This window comes from Lactuca saligna, chromosome 4 (assembly GCF_052625555.1).
Source record: "Lactuca saligna cultivar CGN05327 chromosome 4, ASM5262555v1, whole genome shotgun sequence".
In the NCBI taxonomy this organism is placed as follows: Eukaryota; Viridiplantae; Streptophyta; class Magnoliopsida; order Asterales; family Asteraceae; genus Lactuca; species Lactuca saligna.
Genome location: NC_136420.1, coordinates 218,935,358 through 218,955,405, shown reverse-complemented (window position 1 = coordinate 218,955,405; position 20,048 = coordinate 218,935,358). Strand labels below are relative to the sequence as shown.

The 20,048-nt window shown below is 40.4% G+C and overlaps 1 protein-coding gene across 1 annotated transcript; it reads left to right on the top strand.

The window, feature by feature from the left end:
- Nucleotides 1-311: 311 nt before the first annotated feature.
- On the top strand, nt 312-4,432 carry LOC145043333 (polyadenylate-binding protein 2-like). The gene is made up of 9 exons (XM_078991962.1): nt 312-838; nt 1,533-1,651; nt 2,092-2,748; nt 2,847-2,924; nt 3,006-3,095; nt 3,179-3,316; nt 3,427-3,618; nt 3,693-3,890; nt 3,979-4,432. The coding sequence occupies exons 1-9, from the start codon at nt 538-540 to the stop codon at nt 4,222-4,224; spliced, it is 2,019 nt and encodes a 672-aa protein (XP_078848088.1). The 5' UTR covers nt 312-537; the 3' UTR covers nt 4,225-4,432.
- The last annotated feature ends 15,616 nt before the right edge of the window (nt 4,433-20,048 follow it).

The following is a 20,048-nucleotide window of genomic DNA, read 5'->3' as shown; positions in this document are numbered from 1 at the left end:
CTATATGAACATACTTTTGTATGTTTTAAATACTTAACGAAGACCTTGTATGGTGTTGTAGTAGAAACACGTGAAACAGATCATGCCTCAATCACGTGACCAGTCATCCCCACCGTTTACTTTGGGCCATCTAACCGTAACTGCCACGTGTGTCCAGAAACACAATCACATCACAGATGATCCAACGGTGGAGATTATCCCTCCCACCCTCTGAAACTAGGGTTTTCTCTCTCCTCTCTCTCTCTATATATATATATATATATATATATATATATATATATATATATATATATATATATATATATCTGAAGTTTCTCCATGGTCGGTGCAGTGCAGTTCCGTCTGCCCTCCCGAAAAAACAAAATACTTCCTCCTCACAGAAATTTCAATCTCCGTCGACGCTGATCTCCGACCTCGGATCTCCGACGAATTATCCTTTTTTATTTGAAAAATCCGTATAATTTTGCGTTTACGGTGTTGTTGAGCTTTTAGTTTTCGATTAATTTAGTGCGTTAAAAGAAAAAAAACAGAGAAAAAATGGCGCAGATTCAGGTACAGCCTCCTCCGGTGTCTGGATCAAATGTTGCGACAGGCGCGACGATCAATGCAGGCGTTGTTGCCGCTACGGCTATCGCTGGCGGAGCGGTGGCGGGTGCTAACCAGTCCTTTGTGACGACTTCGCTTTACGTTGGGGATCTAGAGTTTGGTGTGACTGATTCGCAGTTGTACGATATGTTTAATCAGGTTGGACAAGTTGTTTCGGTTAGGATTTGTAGGGATTTGGGCACTCGGCGATCCCTTGGTTATGGTTACGTCAACTTTAGCAATCCTAATGATGGTTAGTATCCACATGCATTTGTTAATTTGATGTTGATCAGATTATTTTCTCTAATTGTAAAACATTGAATACCAGATGTTTGTTGTCGTAGACTCGCCAAACACGACGTAACCGTTTCTTTTACACCTCCTAATTCTTACGTATAATTTGTTTAATATGGAATTCTTATTATCAATTACATCTTTGGTACGTTGGGGATTTCCATGTCTGTATCTCTGGTTTTCAATCCGTGTAATTTTAAACCCAGTATAGAATAGTTTAAGGGTGAATGGTCTTCCATTCTAATTGTGTGATCCTACACCCCCTGCATAATTGCAGAACTTTTTTGTGCTTTTCACTTGATTATATAAGATCAGGATTTGACCTGTTATGTATAATAGTGGATTAGATTTTCAACCATGTATGTATCACTTGTAAAACAACCATTATATGATTTTAACATTTGGTAAACAAATGCAAACTTGGATGACTGATATTCCACAAAGTGAGAATTACAATGTTTGAAAATCTTCTTCCTTCTGTTCTTGAAATCAAGGGATTCATTAGTTTTGCATATGGACTTTTACCTTGAGCCATATATGAAAGCAAATGACAACAAACTGATTATGTTTTATACACTATCAATGTATGATTTACTTCATTTGATTGTATATTAAGAATTTTACATTTACACTTTATGTTTACTCAATTGCAGCTGCAAGGGCTATTGGTGTTCTGAACTTTACTCCAGTAAATGGAAAGTCGATTCGGATCATGTATTCTCACAGGGATCCAAGCATTCGGAAAAGTGGAACTGCAAATATCTTTATCAAGGTAAATTTCTACATTCCATTAATAATTTTACATATTGCTGGTTTGACTTTTTGTACTTTTGACTTTTTGGGATCCAGGCCTAAATCCTAATGGTTTATTAACTTGTTTTAGGTTTTCTTCTGAATGTTAAAGTAAACAATCATTCATCTTCTCCATCATTTCTTTTCCAACTTCTAAGTTCTAACAATTACCATTAATTTCAACTTTTTACAGAAACCATATAACGAAGTTATAAGCATTTTATTCTTTCTTTTTTCTTGTGTGTGTTAAGCCATACATTATGTATAGAATCATGGGATACAGCAGTAAAATACTAAAATGCTGAATGTTTCACTCACCCCTTCTTCTGTTTCTCTATTATTCCATTTTTGGGCTCTTTCCCATTTCTCAATATTACACTTTGTTTCCATTAATCGATGTATCCTTTCGTTTTTATACAGAATTTGGACAAGACAATTGACAACAAAGCTTTGCACGATACATTTTCAACTTTTGGCAACATTCTTTCATGCAAGATAGCTACTGACTCCATAGGCCAATCAAAAGGCTATGGATTTGTTCAATTTGACACTGAAGAAGCTGCTCAAAGTGCAATTGATAAGCTAAATGGTATGCTGATGAATGACAAACAAGTCTATGTTGGTCATTTTCTTCGGAAGCAAGAACGCGACTCTTCTTCAACAAGAACAAAGTTCAACAATGTTTATGTAAAAAACCTCCCTGAATCCACAACTGATGAGGATTTAAAAAAGACTTTTGGTGAATATGGCATGATCACAAGTGCTGTGGTTATGAAAGATAGTGATGGGAAATCAAAGTGTTTTGGGTTTGTCAACTTTGAGAATGCTGATGATGCTGCTAATGCTGTTGAGGGGTTAAATGGGAAGAAGTTTGATGACAAAGAATGGTATGTTGGGAAAGCTCAGAAGAAATCAGAAAGAGAAATGGAGTTGAAGAGTCGATTTGAACAAACTGTAAAGGAAGCTGCTGATAAGTATCAAGGTCTTAATTTGTATGTCAAGAATTTGGATGACACCATTGATGATGATAAGCTTAGGAAGCTGTTTTCTGAATATGGTACAATCACTTCATGCAAGGTTTGTTTTCTCCTTTCTTTATTATATATTCTTTCTATTACAATTTACAAGATTCCACTTTTGATTTTTTATTTAATACATTCTACACTGTTTAATAGGTTATGCTGGATCCCAATGGAAATAGCAGAGGCTCTGGATTTGTGGCCTTTTCAACTCCAGAAGAAGCTTCTCAAGCTGTAAGTATCATGTATAGTTTATTTTTAAATAATTCAAAAAAAAAAAAAAAAAACTATTTTTGATTAAAAAAATTTGTATAGCTTGGGGAGATGAATGGGAAAATGATTGTCAACAAACCACTTTATGTTGCACTTGCTCAAAGGAAAGAAGAGAGGAGGGCTAAGTTACAGGTAATAAATATAATATCTCTACTGTTTGAATGAATTATTCATGAAGTAATATAATATTTATTCTTTTGGTTATTTTCTAAAAGGCACAATTTTCACAAATGAGACCTGTTGCAATGGCAAACTCAATGGGCCCACGTATGCCCATGTATCCTCCCGGTGGTCCCGCTCTCGGGCAGCAGCTTTTCTACGGGCAGGCTCCTCCTGCTATGCTTCCTCACCAGGTAAAATTATAAATCTTAATTACTCTTATTTCCCTTTTTTTTTTTTTTTTTTTTTAAATTAAATAAAATACACTAAAGTAAGAATCAAGATTCTGTTATTTAAATTTTAGGCGGGTTTTGGTTACCAACAACAGTTGGTTCCTGGAATGAGGCCAGGTGGGGCCCCAATGTCAAACTTCTTTCTGCCCGTTGCTGCCCAACAAGGTCAACAAGGTCAATGCCTTGGTGGCACTGGTAGGCGTGGTGCTGCTGCAGGCTCTGTTCAACAAAATCAGCAGCCTCTTCCCATGATGCAGCAGCAGGTATTTAATATTTAATTCTTTATCATTTTCTAAATGGGTAAAAATCAACAAACAGTAACGTAATTCCATTTCAGATGTTTCCAAGAGGACGTATGTATCGTTACCCGGGTCGCAACGCACCGGATTCTAATCTCCCAGTGCTTCCTGTCCCATACGATCTCAGTGGTGGTGGGATGTTTCCTCGGGATGCTGCTGCGGCAATGGGTCAGCCAATGCCGATTACAGCTTTGGCTTCTTCCCTTGCTAATGCCCCTCCTGAACAGCAAAGGACGGTATGTTATTTTAAAATTCGGATTGAAGTTGCAATTTTGTGTAAAGTGTAGGGACCAAATCTGTAATTTGTTATAATAAAATGGACAGATGCTGGGAGAGAGTTTGTACCCACTGGTGGATCAGTTGGAGCCTGAGAATGCAGCTAAAGTGACGGGAATGCTTTTGGAGATGGACCAAACGGAAGTGTTGCATTTGCTGGAGTCGCCGGATGCTTTGAAAGCGAAGGTGTCTGAGGCCATGGATGTGTTGAGGAATGTCAACAACACCACCAACACCAACACCCCAGCAGCTCAGCTTGCTTCCCTGTCTCTTAAGGACAACCTTGTTGCATGAGAGAGTAACTTCTTTTTATTTTGCTACTATTTAATGAGCCAGCCAGAGGTCTAGGTTGTTACTTTTTTTTTTTTTTGCTTGACTTCTAATTTGGAGTTTTTTTTATAGAAGCTTATCTATCCAACTTTGAAAACATCATTGAGATGCCTCGGTTTGCTCTTGATGTGGGGTTTTGTTTTATGGGAATTTAACTTAATTTGTTGGTTTTTTTTTTCTTTCTGTTTTTGTGGATTAAAATAGTTTCCTCAAGTGAAACTGGTTTTAGTCCTAAATTGGTTCAAACACTCGACAGTTTTAAAATTGGACTGAAGTTACATAACAATCTTATATAAACCTTTAATCTGTATATATAATCTATTTCTCTAATCTGTACATATATATGTGTGTGTGTGACAACTGGTTTGAAATTTTATTATGTCTATTTCGAGGTTAGAGCCGACACTAGATAACCGATGTGCTATGTGGTGGTGAGTGGTTGAGTTAGGATTAGAATAAAGGGTTATCCTTATTTTTTTTTTTAGGGTAGCCCAATTTTTTTACGGGGTATTTGGATTTTCCGGGTTCGGTTTTAAACCTAAACCTTAATCAAATTGTTGGCTAACCTCAAATCTCATGAAATGTATATATAAAATAATTCCTATAGGTTTAAATCATGGTTGTCAAAATCGCGATCCTGATCGTAGGATCGTATGATCCTACGATCCTATGTATGAAAAACGATCCGGATCGTAAAAGGATCGTATTTTGGGTAGGATCGCAGGTAGGATCGTAAAATCGTAGGTAGGATCGTAAGATCAAGATCCGATCCGATCCTACCTTCCTTAAAAAAAAATTTTTCAAATGAATTTTTTTTTACCATTTTATGTCTTTTACCCTTTACCAATCTACCATTTATCATTTTTATTGTGATTTATGACTAATATTTTAAAATTTTTATAACTTTTGAACGAAAAATTATATGTTTGAAATATTATTTATGATTAATATTATAAATTAGAATTATATTCTATTTTGTGGGATCTTATGATTTCGATCCCGATCTTACGATTCCGATTTTGCAAACCCAAAAACGATCCTAGGTAGGATCCCGATCTTGACAACCTTGGTTTAAATTGAATTTTGAAAATCATTTTAATGAATTAAAATTTGTATCCAACTAGAATAGGTAATATCAATATATGTTATATACCCTATTTATTTAAATAATTTTCTTATATAACACATAAATTGAAAACCATTGTAAATATGAAACAATCTGAATTTTTCAGGGAAAAAGATGTAAATTATCATTTGAAATGGAACACCACCATTCTTTGCAAGATACAATGATTATAAGTTAAAATTAAGAAAAAAAGGAAAAAGAAAGAGTCGAACTTTGGATAAAGTGGTTGGAAGACATGTGCGCCTAACCACTTGATCTATAATTAATTTAATCATATTCTTTTGCAGATTATTTAATATGTGAATACTTGTAGAATTCAACGGAATTTTCCTGAAAAAATTACACCACCAAAGAAAATTTGAGGGGCATCCCGGGACGTCCTTGAATCTATCCCTGGTGGTGGTTAGGGGTGTAAACGAGTCGAGCCGAGCCCGAGCCTAGCCAGGCTCGGCTCAAGCTCGTTTAAGTTATATGAGGCTCGAGCTCGAGCTCGGCTCGATTCGAGCTTCCTTGTACTGAGCTCGGCTCGAGCTTGTAAAGAATCATACAAGCTTGGCTTGGGCTCGAGCTCGACTTGTTTTTTATCTGATGTGTCTAAATAAGCTTAAACTCGGCTCGAGCTCATTAAGAAGCTCGTTTAATAATACGCTAAATCCATAACTCCCCTAATATGTTTTTATTTTAATATATATAAATAATATTAAATTAAATTATATAAAGGTTCGTTTAGGCTCGCGAGCCTAATCAAGCTTAATGACATAGGCTTGAGCTCGAGCTCGTTTAATAAATGAGCTTAATATTAAGCTCGAGCTTGGCTCGGGCTCGTTTAAAATCGATTTCGAGTTGAGCTTTTAACGATCCGATCTCAAGTAGCTCGTGAGTAGCTTGGCTCGTTTGCATCCCTAGTGGTGGTCTTATAACTCCGCTTGGATTGATCGCAATAATTTAACTTCATTACCAGCTAGTAAGACATTGTCTCTCACACCATCACATTAGCTTTCTACTCATATGTTACTTCGAATTTTACCCCCACATAAGTAGATTTGATGAGATTTCATACAAGATATCGTATGAATATATAAGACATGGATTATAACCAATCTCATAGTCTAAAATTCTGTTTATCGATTTCCGATTTATGACGAATGAATTCAGAATACTAATTGAACACATCAATTAGTCCGGACTTGCCAAACACTTTAGATGTCGGCAACAAATCATTGAGGGACCAAGTATATCGTTTTTTGTCGCACCCCGGACGACGGCGGAAACATCGGCATGTACGACATAGAGATATTGGATCGAGGCATATATATATATATATATATATATATATATATATATATATATATATATATATATATATATATATATATATATATATATAGAGAGAGAGAGAGAGAGAGAGAGAGCTAGGTTCAAATGTTTCTAGCAACTATTGTATGCATGTATGCACCAATGAGAATTGAGGAAATAATAAATTATTAAATAAATCATTTAAGGGTATTATAGTAATCTTTACATATTTAATTATGGTAGATAATTAATATGTTTAATATCCCTTTAAATATGGGATGTCAAAGTCAAAACCTATAGAAAAAAACCCTACAATTGCCATCTTCAATTTTTTTCATTCTTTGTTGTCTCGGTGGAGAAATCGAACCATCAAGGTAGTTCCTCCACCTTCTTCTTCAACTACCCATCATCTTCCATAGCCCCACTACTTGTAGCAGCACACAATTTCATCTTCCTTCCTTCCGCTCCATTGCCGATACCCAAACCAAATTATCATCTCGTCACCACAACCATCTTTTCGGACCACCATCATGACACCGATGACGAGTAGCTCGTCACCAACAACTTCGAAAGTTTAGTTCCCTGTGATGACGACCACGACTAGGTAGCTTCTTCTTTTCTGTTTTTCTTTTTTGTTCTCTTCCCCCCTGTGACATATTCGTTATTGTTGTCTAATTGTTTCAATCCCTTGCCTCTATTGCTGAAGATATGGCGGAATTTGTACTTGTCTGTCGATATCTTATGTTTTCTGCTGGAATTTGGTCAGAAAATTGGTCTTGCTGTCGTAATACCGCCACAACTCTTATGTCAAAATCGAATTGGTAAGATTTTTCTTATTCCCTTTTTCTTTTCATTAATCTGCTATTTTCTTTTTCTTTCTTTTTTTTGATACAAGGTAACATATGAAATCATATGTTGTGTTTTTTGGAATATAAAATTATATATTCTTTGTTTGCTAAAACACTGTGTTTGCTGAAACATGAAACTAAATGCAACAATGTAACGACCAAAAATTTCAACATAATTTAAACTTTTCAAAACAATTCATTTTAATAACATTATTACAAAAAGGTTTTCAATACATTATTTATCAGAGTATTCACAAGTCCATTTCATAAAACATAAACGCGAGGAACGGTACGATCACGCGTTTGCCTTGCCACAGTCTCCTGAAGAACCTGAAAAACATTAAACCACAACTGTAAGCCCGAAAGCTTAGTGAGATACCCCCAAAATACCAACCACGTATACGCCCTTCCAGGCCACGACGTTCCGGTCCAAAACATATTACCTTCCGGCCCGTAACATATTGCCTTCCCGCCCATAACATATTGCCTTCCGGCCAATAACCTATTGCCTTCCGGCCCATAACATATTGCCTTCCGACCCATAACATAAAAAGCATACATAACATAACAGAACATAGAACAGCCATGCATATCGGTCAAACTCCAGTGTAAACAACCCTGTGCACATACATTCAATCATATAACAGTTCGCAGTCAACAAATCGATCAAGCGGATCACATAACATATCATTACCCTAACCAGGATATCGACCTAGCCGATCACGAGCATATATCACTCTACGTCTCAGTCACAATACTACTTACACACATACGCCTTTCCAGGCCATGACCTTCCGGTCCACATAACATACAATGCCTTCCGGCCCATAGCATAATGCCTTCCGGCCCATATCATAATGCCTTCTGGCCCATAGCACGCAATACCATAACAAACAACTACCCGGATTTCCATCCGGTAAAGGGTCGGCCTTGGTGCCGTAGACCCTATCGATATAGTGAGGATAACTGACCTCGAACTGCCGGCTGAAAGGATAAGATCCCGTTGCTCCGAACTCCGACACGAAGTCCTCCACTGAACACCAAAACACTCAACTCAATATATATCCTTAAATACCAAAATACCCCTGGACGACAACTGGTCAACCTTGGACAAAGTCAAAGTCAACCTTTGACTGACTCTACTCACCGAGTCAACCCGATGACTCGCCAAGTCCCTAAGCTCAAGACTTCCCTCAATCCGCGACCTAACTTGCCGAGTCCAACAACTCTGAGTCCACTCGCACCCAACTCACCGAGTCATCCCTTGACTCACCGATTCTTGACTCAACCAAAAAATATTGGGACTCTTCGACAAGACTCGCCGAGTCCAAGAACAGACTCGCCGAGTCTAAGGCTATCTTCAACCTACTCGCCGAGTTGTTCATCCAACTCGTCGAGTTCCAACTCATCTTCAAGCAACTCGTCGAGTCCACCAATGTGACTCGCTGAGTACCACCGGTCTGAATCCATACAGAAGCATTCCAGGCCATTCAATTGATCCAAAACATAGATCTAGCCTCCTACAATCCATCCATCACGTAAAGTGGCAAACTTTACGTGAATCCAAAGAGATCTAGGCCTTATTCACTTTAGAGCCAGGGTTTGGGACATGATGGCTTCACTAAGCACTCAAACACAGGAACTTTAATGCACTCTAGGCCTTCAATATTCCAGATCTGATGTAGCAACCTCAGATCTAACCTCCAAACTCCAAAACATACCAAGATATACTCCCCACAAACCCCAAAATGATGAATCCATATGGGTGATAGCACAAGGACGAGATATTACCTCAAAAGAATGCCCCAACTGCAATGAAACTCGAATCCAAGCAAAGCCCTTTGATCCAAGCCTTTTCTCCTTCAAGATTTCTTCAACAAACACCTCCCCAAGCTCCAAATGCACTCCAATCTTCTTCAATCACGCTTTCTAGGGTTTCTGGACTTCAAGGGGGATCAAAGAGGCTGGGGAGAGGATATAATGTTCTTTAAATAGGGATCATTCCCCGGATTTTGGGTTTTCTCCACTCAGCACCTACTCCCCGAGTAGGCCACTTGACTCGCGACCAAAGTCGCGACCCTACTCGCCGAGTCCATCCATGGACTCGCCGAGTTGCCCTTCAAAATTTACACTTTTAGTCCTTTAACTCTACTCTTGCTATTCCGGGATGTTACAATTCTCCCCCACTTAAATTAGGCTTCGTCCTCGAAGCCTACGACAACTCATCTCAAAAATACTTCCACAACACGCCACCTGGCCTTAACCGGACCAGGTCCCACAAGGCATACCCATCGAAACTCGAACTCACTTTCTCCTTCCTTGCGGTGTCCTGACCACCGCCTCAAACCGGAGACCGGCTTTACCCCCTGATAATCACACACAACAACTGGGTACCACTCATGATGCAACACTGCTCCAAATCACAACCATCACTCGACCCATAAGAGCCATAAATAACTATGCACCACCCGATTCCCGATCCGAGTCCAACTCTATCCATTCCATGTTGACAAAAAGACACACTCTTCAGAGCAACTCCCATGAGTTCTCTTCTTGTAATCGCATGCACATGCTGAACTAGATTTAGCACCCTCGGGTTAGGAAACCCATCACTCTGACGACCCTCAAAACATCCTTCAGGATGAACCACTGATACACAAATCCTTTACCGAAATCAACCTGGAAATCCAAAACTCCATATCTACATCCCTTACGAGCCTCTTGTCTTTACAGCCGTCGAATTCCCTTCTATGACCCCAACATACATCCCCTCATGATGTCATCCCAAACTGCCGCCGCACACCCTGCTCAATGACCACCGTTGGAACACCCCAATCATAACTCTACACTGCCACTTTTACTTTCGTGAATTTGCACTCCCCTTCGGAATTACATTCCTCCCTTTTTCCTTACCAAGGAAAACCACTCGACTGCCGTCTCACCACGACAAGTACTACGGTGCTCACCCAACGCTACATAACCTCTTTATAGCGTAACCGCTATCCCATGCACCATACAGACTCTGAATCCACCCGAGAAGACTCTCAAGACCATGCACCACCTTCACTGATTGCGATCCATATCCGGGGCCAGACCTTGCAACGCTATCATATCGCGACATACTCAATCCATTACCTCGTACCGGTCTAACGAAACATGCAGAGTCTTCAGCATGACTAGACCGCCTTACCAGGCCTTCAGTCAAGCTGGACCACTCTCATAACCTTTAGCAGACCTGGACCGCCCTCCATGGCCTACAGTCTAGCTGGGCCGTTCACCAAGCCTTCGGCCTGATTGGTACGCCCATTGGCCTTCAGTCTATCCGGACCGCTCAACTAGCAATCAACATTCCGAGTTACCTCTCCGGGAAAACCTCCCATGCATACTGTTCTAGCCCCCTAGGGGTTCTGAACTCTATCTCCATCATACATACTCGCTCCCGGCCTGATCCCAGGCCCTACACAATCAAGCTCTTGGTCTGCATCCCGCCCCGCACGTCTGCCATTTACTCATACCAACCAATGCCCCTTGGCTGACCGAGACACTATTGAATTCCATGAAGGTAAACAACCTTTCATACTCGTCGATTCCTCCGGAGAACTCTCCAATTCTCCCCCACTTAAGGCACTGACTACCAACTCCCCGGTCGCTATCACCGACCTCCCAAGGTAAACCTTGCACAAAACCCACATTACACTCAAACTGATTTCCCACTAGCACTAGCAATCTTCACAAAACACATTTCCACACCGATCATCCCGCTCGAAAGGAACCCAATCTTCAAATATTCATTCCTCAGACTACAGATGCTACCCGACATTCAAACCAATGCCGCATCCAGCCAATAATCCTCACAAAGATAACCAGCGAAAACCCGAAATACTAACCCATACCCATGCCAAATCCTCAAGGAACAACGGATACCAAAACAAAAACCACCCAACGAGACTAGAAGATAAACGATATTCCACAATAATCAAAATAAACAAGACAACAAGAAAGAAACATACCTGCAGCTGCATCCGGTACTGCTCGAACCTCCTCCGCTGCAAGCTAAAAGCACGACCCTAGGCCCTTGGGGGCTCCGCTCCACCCTGACCTCCACCTGTGATCCTCAACGTGGCCGATGCTGGAGCCTGCACCGGTCCTGCAACAAGCTGTGGGCAGTTGATCCTCAAGTGCCCAACCTGATGACAATGATAACATAACCTCAAATCTCGAACCGGCACTGACTGCCGAAAATCCCTCGCACAGTGTCCCTCCTTTTCGCACTTGCAGCATGCACCACCGGACCGAAAAACTCCGGCGTGACCCCTCCCACACTTTCCACAAACATGGCTGCCCTGATCTCCCATCCTGGAATCATCGGTCTTAGACCGTTTCGTCGCCGGCTGCGACTGAACCGGAGCTTGCCTCAGCTCATGCAACTGCAACTCAATCTCTATCTCACGCCATCTGGTGGCCTCCTGCAACTCCAATGAGGTCTTGCACCTCTGCGTAGACACAAACTGTTTGATGTCCCTCTTTAGCATACTCAGATATCGGGACATCTGAGCCTGCTCCGAAGCGATCTCAGGGCAAAACATCACCCTCTCAGTAAACATCCTGGTGACTTCCGTCACCGACTCCGTATCCTGCTTCAGCTCCAGGAACTCCTGAGCCAACCTCTCCCTCTCGACTCGCGGAACACAACGAGTGCTGAACATCTCTCTGAACTGATCCCATGAAATCGCAGCCCTTTGCGCATCCGAGTATGACCCCGTGGTCAATCTCCACCAATCCTTTGCCCCGAGCCTTAACAGGTTCAAAGCACACCTCACCCTCTGATCAGCAGGGCATGAACATGTGAAGAAACACCCCTCCACGTCTGATAACCATCTCATAGCAATGATCGGATCCCGAACTCCATCAATGGTGGGAGGCTCCATATTATCGAAGTCCCAATACTAAAAACCCCTACTAGCTCCTCCCCCTGCCGCTGCTACAGCCGCTGTAGCCGCTGCGACAGCCGTCTCCATGAGAGCCGCATAGCGCTCATCGAAATACTCCACCATGGCGGTCTTGATCGACCCAAACAGTTCCGGCAGCTCGGCCTGGAACAATGCAGCAACCTCATCATGCAGGATCTCACGAATCCTCGCATCCAACTCGTGCGTACTCATCTGATCGATAACCTCGGGCAGTACTGACCCGTCCGCAACTCCTTCTCCTGCACCCGATCCTGACCCGGATCCACTCCCAGCATGCCTCGAAATCTCCATACTGAAAATATACCATAAAACCTCAGACTCTTCCCACTATCCCGGGAACCAACTCTCAACCCAACCCTAGAGGTCATGGTTTCCCTGATACGCGTATGGGTCCTGTGCTTTCAGTAGTATGGGCCCATACTACCTTCCACACGTACCCATATTTGTATGAAGTACTACCACAACACCCTAGCGACAATTATTCATAGCAAGCGCTCGATCCTCACTCCTAGAGGAACACTGGAAATCTCAACAGAGGAAAACCCTAGGCTAGCAGGCATCATAAAACAGGCAACATTATCATGAAATCCTGAAGATCCCTAGCCTAACACTAGCAGTCTTTTCTATCAAAGCTCAATAAAACAAATGTCATGAATGATAATTTGGGGTTACTTACTGGCTCCGGCTGATCGTACCTCCGCGTCCTCCTTTTACTTAATTTGAAAACCATTTTAATTTCTCTTTTTAAAACCCTCCTCGATTTGAGATTGGAGTCACACGAGTGTTACTCCAATTCACTCAAACCAAGGCTCTGATACCAACTTGTAACGACCAAAAATTTCAACATAATTTAAACTTTTCAAAACAATTCATTTTAATAACATTATTACAAAAAGGTTTTCAATACATTATTTACCAGAGTATTCCCAAGTCCATTTCATAAAACATAAATGCGAGGAACGGTACGATCACGCCTTTTCCTTGCCACAGTCTCCTGAAGAACCTGAAAAACATTAAACCACAAATGTAATCCCGAAAGCTTAGTGAGATACCCCCAAAATACCAACCACGTATACGCCCTTCCAGGCCACGACCTTCCGGTCCAAAACATATTGCCTTCCGGCCCGTAACATATTGCCTTCCGGCCCATAACATATTGCCTTCCGGACCATAACCTATTGCCTTCCCGCCCATAACATATTGCCTTCCGGCCCATAACATAAAAAGCATACATAACATAACATAACATAGAACAACCATGCATATCGGGTCAAACTCCAGTCTAAACAACCCTGTACACATACATTCAATCATATAACAGTTCGCAGTCAACAAATTGATCAAGCGGATCACATAACATATCATTACCCTAACCAGGATACCGACCTAGCCGATCACGAGCATATATCACTCTACGTCTCAGTCACAATACTACTTATACACATACCCCTTTCCAGGCCATCACCTTCCGATCCACATAACATAGAATGCCTTCCGACCCATAGCATAATTCCTTCCAGCCCATATCATAATGCCTTCCGGCCCATATCATGCAATACCATAACAAACAACTACCCGGATTTCCATCCGGTAAAGGGTCGGCCTTGGTGCTGTAGACCCTATTGATATAGTGAGGATAACTCACCTCGAACTGTCGGCTGAAAGGATAAGATCCCGCTGCTCTGAACTCCAACACGAAGTCCTCCACTGAACACCAAAACACTCAACTCCATATATATCCTTAAATACCAAAATACCCCTGGACGACAACTGGTCAACCTTGGACAAAGTCAAAGTTAACCTCTGACTGACTCTACTCGCCGAGTCAACCTGATGACTCGCCGAGTCCCTAAGCTCAGAACTTCCCTTAATCCGCGACCTAACTCGCCGAGTCCAACAACTCTGAGTCCACTCGCACCCAACTCACCGAGTCATCCCTTGACTCACCGATTCTCGACTCAACCAGAAAATATTGGGACTCTTCGACAAGACTCGCCGAGTCCAAGAACAGACTCGCCGAGTCTAAGGCTATCTTCAACCTACTCACCGAGTTGTTCATCCAACTCGTCGAGTTCCATCTCATCTTCAAGCAACTCGTCGAGTCCACCCATGTGACTCGCTGAGTACCACCGGTCTGAATCCATACAGAAGCATTCCAGACCATTCAATTGATCCAAAACATAGATCTAGCCTCCTACAATCCATCCATCACATAAAGTGGCAAACTTTACGTGAATCCAAAGAGATCTAGGCCTTATTCACTTTAGAGCTAGGGTTTGGGGCATGATGGCTTCACTAAGCACTCAAACACAGGAACTTTAATGCACTCTAGGCCTTCAATATTCCAGATCTGAGGTAGCAACCTCAGATCTAACCTCCAAACTCCAAAACATACCAAGATATACTCCCCACAAACCCCAAAATGATGAATCCATATGAGTGATAGCCCAAGGACGAGATATTACCTCAAAATAATGCCCCAACTGCAATGAAACTCGAATCCAAGCAAAGCCCTTTGATCCAAGCCTCTTCTCCTTCAAGATTTCTTCAATAAACACCTCCCCAAGCTCCAAATGCACTCCAATCTTCTTCAATCACGCTTTCTAGGGTTTCTGGACTTCAAAAGGGATCAAAGAGGCAGGGGAGAGGATATAATGTTCTTTAAATAGAGCTCATTCCCCGGATTTAGGGTTTTCTCCACTCAGCACCTACTCGCCGAGTCCATCTTTGGACTCGCCGAGTAGGCCACTTGACTCGCGACCAAAGTCGCGACCCTACTCGCCGAGTCCATCCATGGACTCGCCGAGTTGCCCTTCAAAATTTACACTTTTAGTCCTTCAACTCTACTCTTGCTATTCTAGGATGTTACAAAAAATCAGTTTTTTTTAATGATATTACTTTACTGAAATATGATATTAGATAAAGAAATCTGAACTTTGATGCTATTTGTATGTTAAAATATGAAGTTAGATGTAAACAAAGGTGCAAACAAAAGTGGTTTTTTACACCTGGTGGGATAGATACTATCTATTTAGACCTTTTTACCCTTGGAGGGTCTTCTTCCTACTGATTGTTCCCTTACGAAGATGGTTTATATATTCTAATTGTTTTTTTTCTTAGTCACCTTTTGTGTTTACATGATATTTTCATGCATTTATATTTCAAATGTTTTGTTCGTTGGGTATATTCTTGATAATACAAATTCTTTAAGAATATTCAAAACCATTATGCTAGAATAGTTTATTCTGTAAGAATATTATTGTTTTATTCTGATAGAATTGTAGTTAATTATTTATATGTTTAATATGCAGTTGTCACAAGTGTATCACTACAAAATATTTGGCAATGAATTTGTGATAGAAATGGCTTGAAGACCTATTGGCAATGAATTTGTGATGGGAAAGGCTTGGAGAATGAATTAAAGAATGTTCACACTCACTGTTTAAGAATGTTGTTATTTTTTAAAAATTACACTTGTTATTCTTTCAGAATGTTGTTAGTATTCAATGAATCACAATCATATAGTGTAATTATGTGGTATATTATTAGTTCAAGAATCGATTTTGTGTATTCTTTCAGAATGTGTTTACTAGTTTATGATTGACATTCTGTCATTCTGACAGAATAAAATTGAAAATATATTTACTAGTTTATGCTTGGTATTTTTTCATTCTGGCAGAATAAAATAGAAAAATATATGTACTAGTCTATGGTTGACATTCTATCATTCTGACAGAATAAAATTGGATTTTTAAATTTGAATTAATTTAAAATATTCAGATTTTTAAAAACAAATGAATTAATTATCCCTAAAAATCCGAAAATTTCCTTTTTTTAATATAGGTTAATTGACTAAAATGCCCTTATGCTGAAATTTGTGTGATTATATGATACATGCAATTCTATTCTAATATCATAGACTCTCAGATCATGACCTTTGATTCTATTCTATCCGGTGGTCCAGATCTGTGCATTCTGGCAGACAATAGTTAGTAAAAACAAAATAACCTAAGCCTATATATATATATATATATATATATATATATATATATATATATATATATATATATATATATGTAACATAACACAAAAGTATATCATAAATGATACTTTTTATTTATTATAATATATTTAGGAATAAACTCAAGCAATCTGCATTGAAGATTTCCTCCTGGGCACGACTATCCTCCACACTTATCACTTTGAGAATACATGTATTTTTGAAAACGTCTACATAATGTTGGTGAGTGCACAACTTTTTATAGGTTTCTGCTTTATTTGGTTGTGTTAAATTAATAATCTTTTTTTTTTCTTTTAGAAAAACATTTTCTTAAGATATTTTATCAACTCTAGCTTACTATCTTATTAGGATACTTTACCAATCCAAATTTACTATGATATTTACCGATCTTATGTTATTATTTTTTAGGATGTTTTATTAATCCTAATTTACTATCTTTTAGGATAATTTACTAATCATAATGTATTTTACCTACCACCCTAAGGCGCACCTCTTGGTAGTCAGATCTCACAAGTGATTGCAATGTATTACCATATGCCCTTATAATCGACGTCGTTTGACTAATGATTTCCCCGCCACGACGCTTCATCGGACGTCAAATAGTGATTAATAAGAAAGTTATCCTGCCAGGATTGTAGCTAGCAATTGCAGGTGGGGGTGTCAATCCCCGTATAAATCTATACATATCTTTCTAGCTCTCGCAAGATTAACAATTACAAGTTTATTTTAACTTGAGTAAATAGATCCCATTTGTCTTCCATTTCGGTCCTCGCTTCCCAAAAGGGAATGATGTCGGCTTCTCTAAAGCCGAAGGGTATGGTGCGGTATTAACCTCCACACCATACTCCCCAACTTTAGAGTCATTTTTACCCTTAGCTACTTTTTGTTTTTCAGATTTGAAACATTTCTTAAACTCTTCTTTTTCGTCAAAGATGATTTCAGTGTCACTGTCATTTTCTAAGGTAGGACCACTTACCTTGTTATCAACCTTTTTCCCACTACGCAAGGTGATTACCTCATTCACTTGATGCTCTTTACCCGATCTTTAGCTGTGGGACGGGTTGACTGTGTTGGTACTTGGAAACTTGCCATTTTCTCTTTTCCCAATTTGCTCCGCAAGTTGAGCAATTTGCTTCTCGATAACAGCTATGGACTTAGAGTTAGTTTCGGCTTTCTGATATGTTTGGGTTATGAACTATATGATTTTGTCCAACTTGTTGCCATTAGTTTCCTCCTTCTTTGATGTTCCACCTTGGTTAAAGTTGGACTGCTGGAACTGTTTTGGTTAATTTTGGTTTTGGTAAATCTCTTGACGGTTGTTGTTGAAATTCCCATTGTTGTTGTAGTTCCCACCTTGGTTGTAGTTTCGATTAAATGATCGTGGGTTATTTTGGAATTGACCATAGTTGTGCACTTGATTGATTTCCCCTTAACTTCTCATGTACTCATCTGCAATGTGTCATGAATCTCAACAGCTTACACATATCTTCTATTGAAACATCCCAAAAATACGACCCAATTTTTTTTGGTTAAATAGTAATAAAAATCATATACTGTTTATCATATCATAAAAACCACGTGTCAAGTATCTTAACTCATAATAAAATGTCATGAAACAACTGTATTAAATCAAACTACAAATCAAAAAAAACTCCCAGGATAAAGACTGAAGTTGTGGTGTGTGCGATGCCATCATCCCGAGCTCTTCCCCTTACTTGCGGAAGTACCTGAAACCAAAACTAAAACTGTAAGCACGAAGCTTAGTGAGCTCCCCTAAACTACCACATACCATACAATAACATATAAAACGTACTGGGCCTTGCCCACTGCATCGGGCCGAAGCCCGGAAACTGCATCGGACCGTAGTCCGGAACTGACTGGGACCTTGTCTCCTGCATCGGACCGATGTCTGGAACTAGCTGCATCGGACCGAAGTCCGGAACTGACTGCATCGGACCGAAGTCCGGAACTAACTGATCATAGCATAGCATAAACACATATCAACTAGCATAACACACATGGTCATAAACTCATATACTGCATACTACGTCAGGCCGTAGCCCATAACACATAACACATAAATCCTTTCTGAGCCACGAAGGCATCAAACACACTAACAACTGCATCAGACCGAAGTCCGGAAACTACTACTACTAAATGGGCCGACATTGTGGCCTTAGACCCGTTCCTACTGGAAGGAAACTCACCTTGTAGCCTAGCTGCTGAAAGGACTGCTCCGGAATCTGTCTGCTGCGTCTTCGGTTTCTCCCCGACTACAATATCCATGAGCACCATCAATCAAATACTGATAATAATAATACTGAGGCTAAAATGACTCTCCTACCCCTGGTCCAAGTCAACCTAACTGTCAAAGTCAACATTTAGTTGACCTGACTCGTCGAGTTGGGCCGCCAACTCGTCGAGTCCTTACTCTTACTTCCTTGATTCCACTCGCTACTACTCGTTGAGTTTTGGCGCAAACTCGGTGAGTTCCTCTTTGCTACTATCACTCCAACAATCTGCATCCGACTCGCCGAGTTGTATGAACAACTCGTCGAGTTCTTCTTCATCAGATGATCATTCTAGCTTTGACTCGCCGAGTTGTATGAACAACTCGTCGAGTCTGTTCTTGTAGTATAAAGATGGTCTTGGACTCGCCGATTCAGGGCATTGACTCGCCGAGTTCTTCCCCGAATGAGTCTAATCCTCTAGCTCACCGAGTCCACCTCTCACTCACTGGTTCCACTCGGCATAACTCGAAAAAGGAAACACTGGGGACTCGCGACTCGACTCGCCGAATCAGAAGAACAACTCGCTGAGTCGTATGCATGCAAATACTATACACTCGATTCTGCTTGAAACTAATCCATGCTATTGATAGATCTGGGTTCCTGGGACTTGATCTACACGTAAAGTTTCCACCTTTACGTGTAAAGAGTACCAAATGAAGATTTTAAGGTTAAAAGCACACTATAATAGTAGATCTAGAGCTTTCATGCAAAAATGGATCCATAAAGGTGCTAGATCTAAGCTCCTGGAAATCAAATCTAGCTAGATCTGAAGGTTAATCAACTCCATGAATCCTCTATGTTATTACTAAGCTAAGAAATAGATCAAGAATGGCTTCATAAAGGAGATTTAAGCATAGAAACAGAAAAGGGCCAAGATATACCTTACTTTCTTCTGAAATTCCTCAAGGATCTAGAATCTCCTTCTTCTCTTCTTGATCTACCTTCCTTTATCTCTCAAAATCTTCAAAGAACACACCAAAATCACACAAAATGCAAAAAGGGCTCTAGGGTTCGAGTATGATGCTCTGAGGGGTGATGGGGGTTGACTTGAGGCCCCCAAAAGTTGTTTATATAGGGTGCAAACCCTTGAAATTAGGGTTTCATCCAGACTGGCGGACTCGCCGAGTCGCCAAGTTAAACGTGCTTGGAATCGCGACCCTACTCGACGAGTCCGGCTACTGACTCGTCGAGTTCCCCTTAAAACTTGAAGAAAAATAACAATATAAATATCATACC

Bases quoted from the DNA above. Each gene is read 5' to 3' on its own strand.
- LOC145043333 (XM_078991962.1), top strand. From the start codon at position 538: ATGGCGCAGATTCAGGTACAGCCTCCTCCGGTGTCTGGATCAAATGTT. The intron at 1,652-2,091 runs GTAAATTTCTAC...GTTTTTATACAG, and splicing joins CTGCAAATATCTTTATCAAG to AATTTGGACAAGACAATTGA. The intron at 3,317-3,426 runs GTAAAATTATAA...TTTAAATTTTAG, and splicing joins CTGCTATGCTTCCTCACCAG to GCGGGTTTTGGTTACCAACA.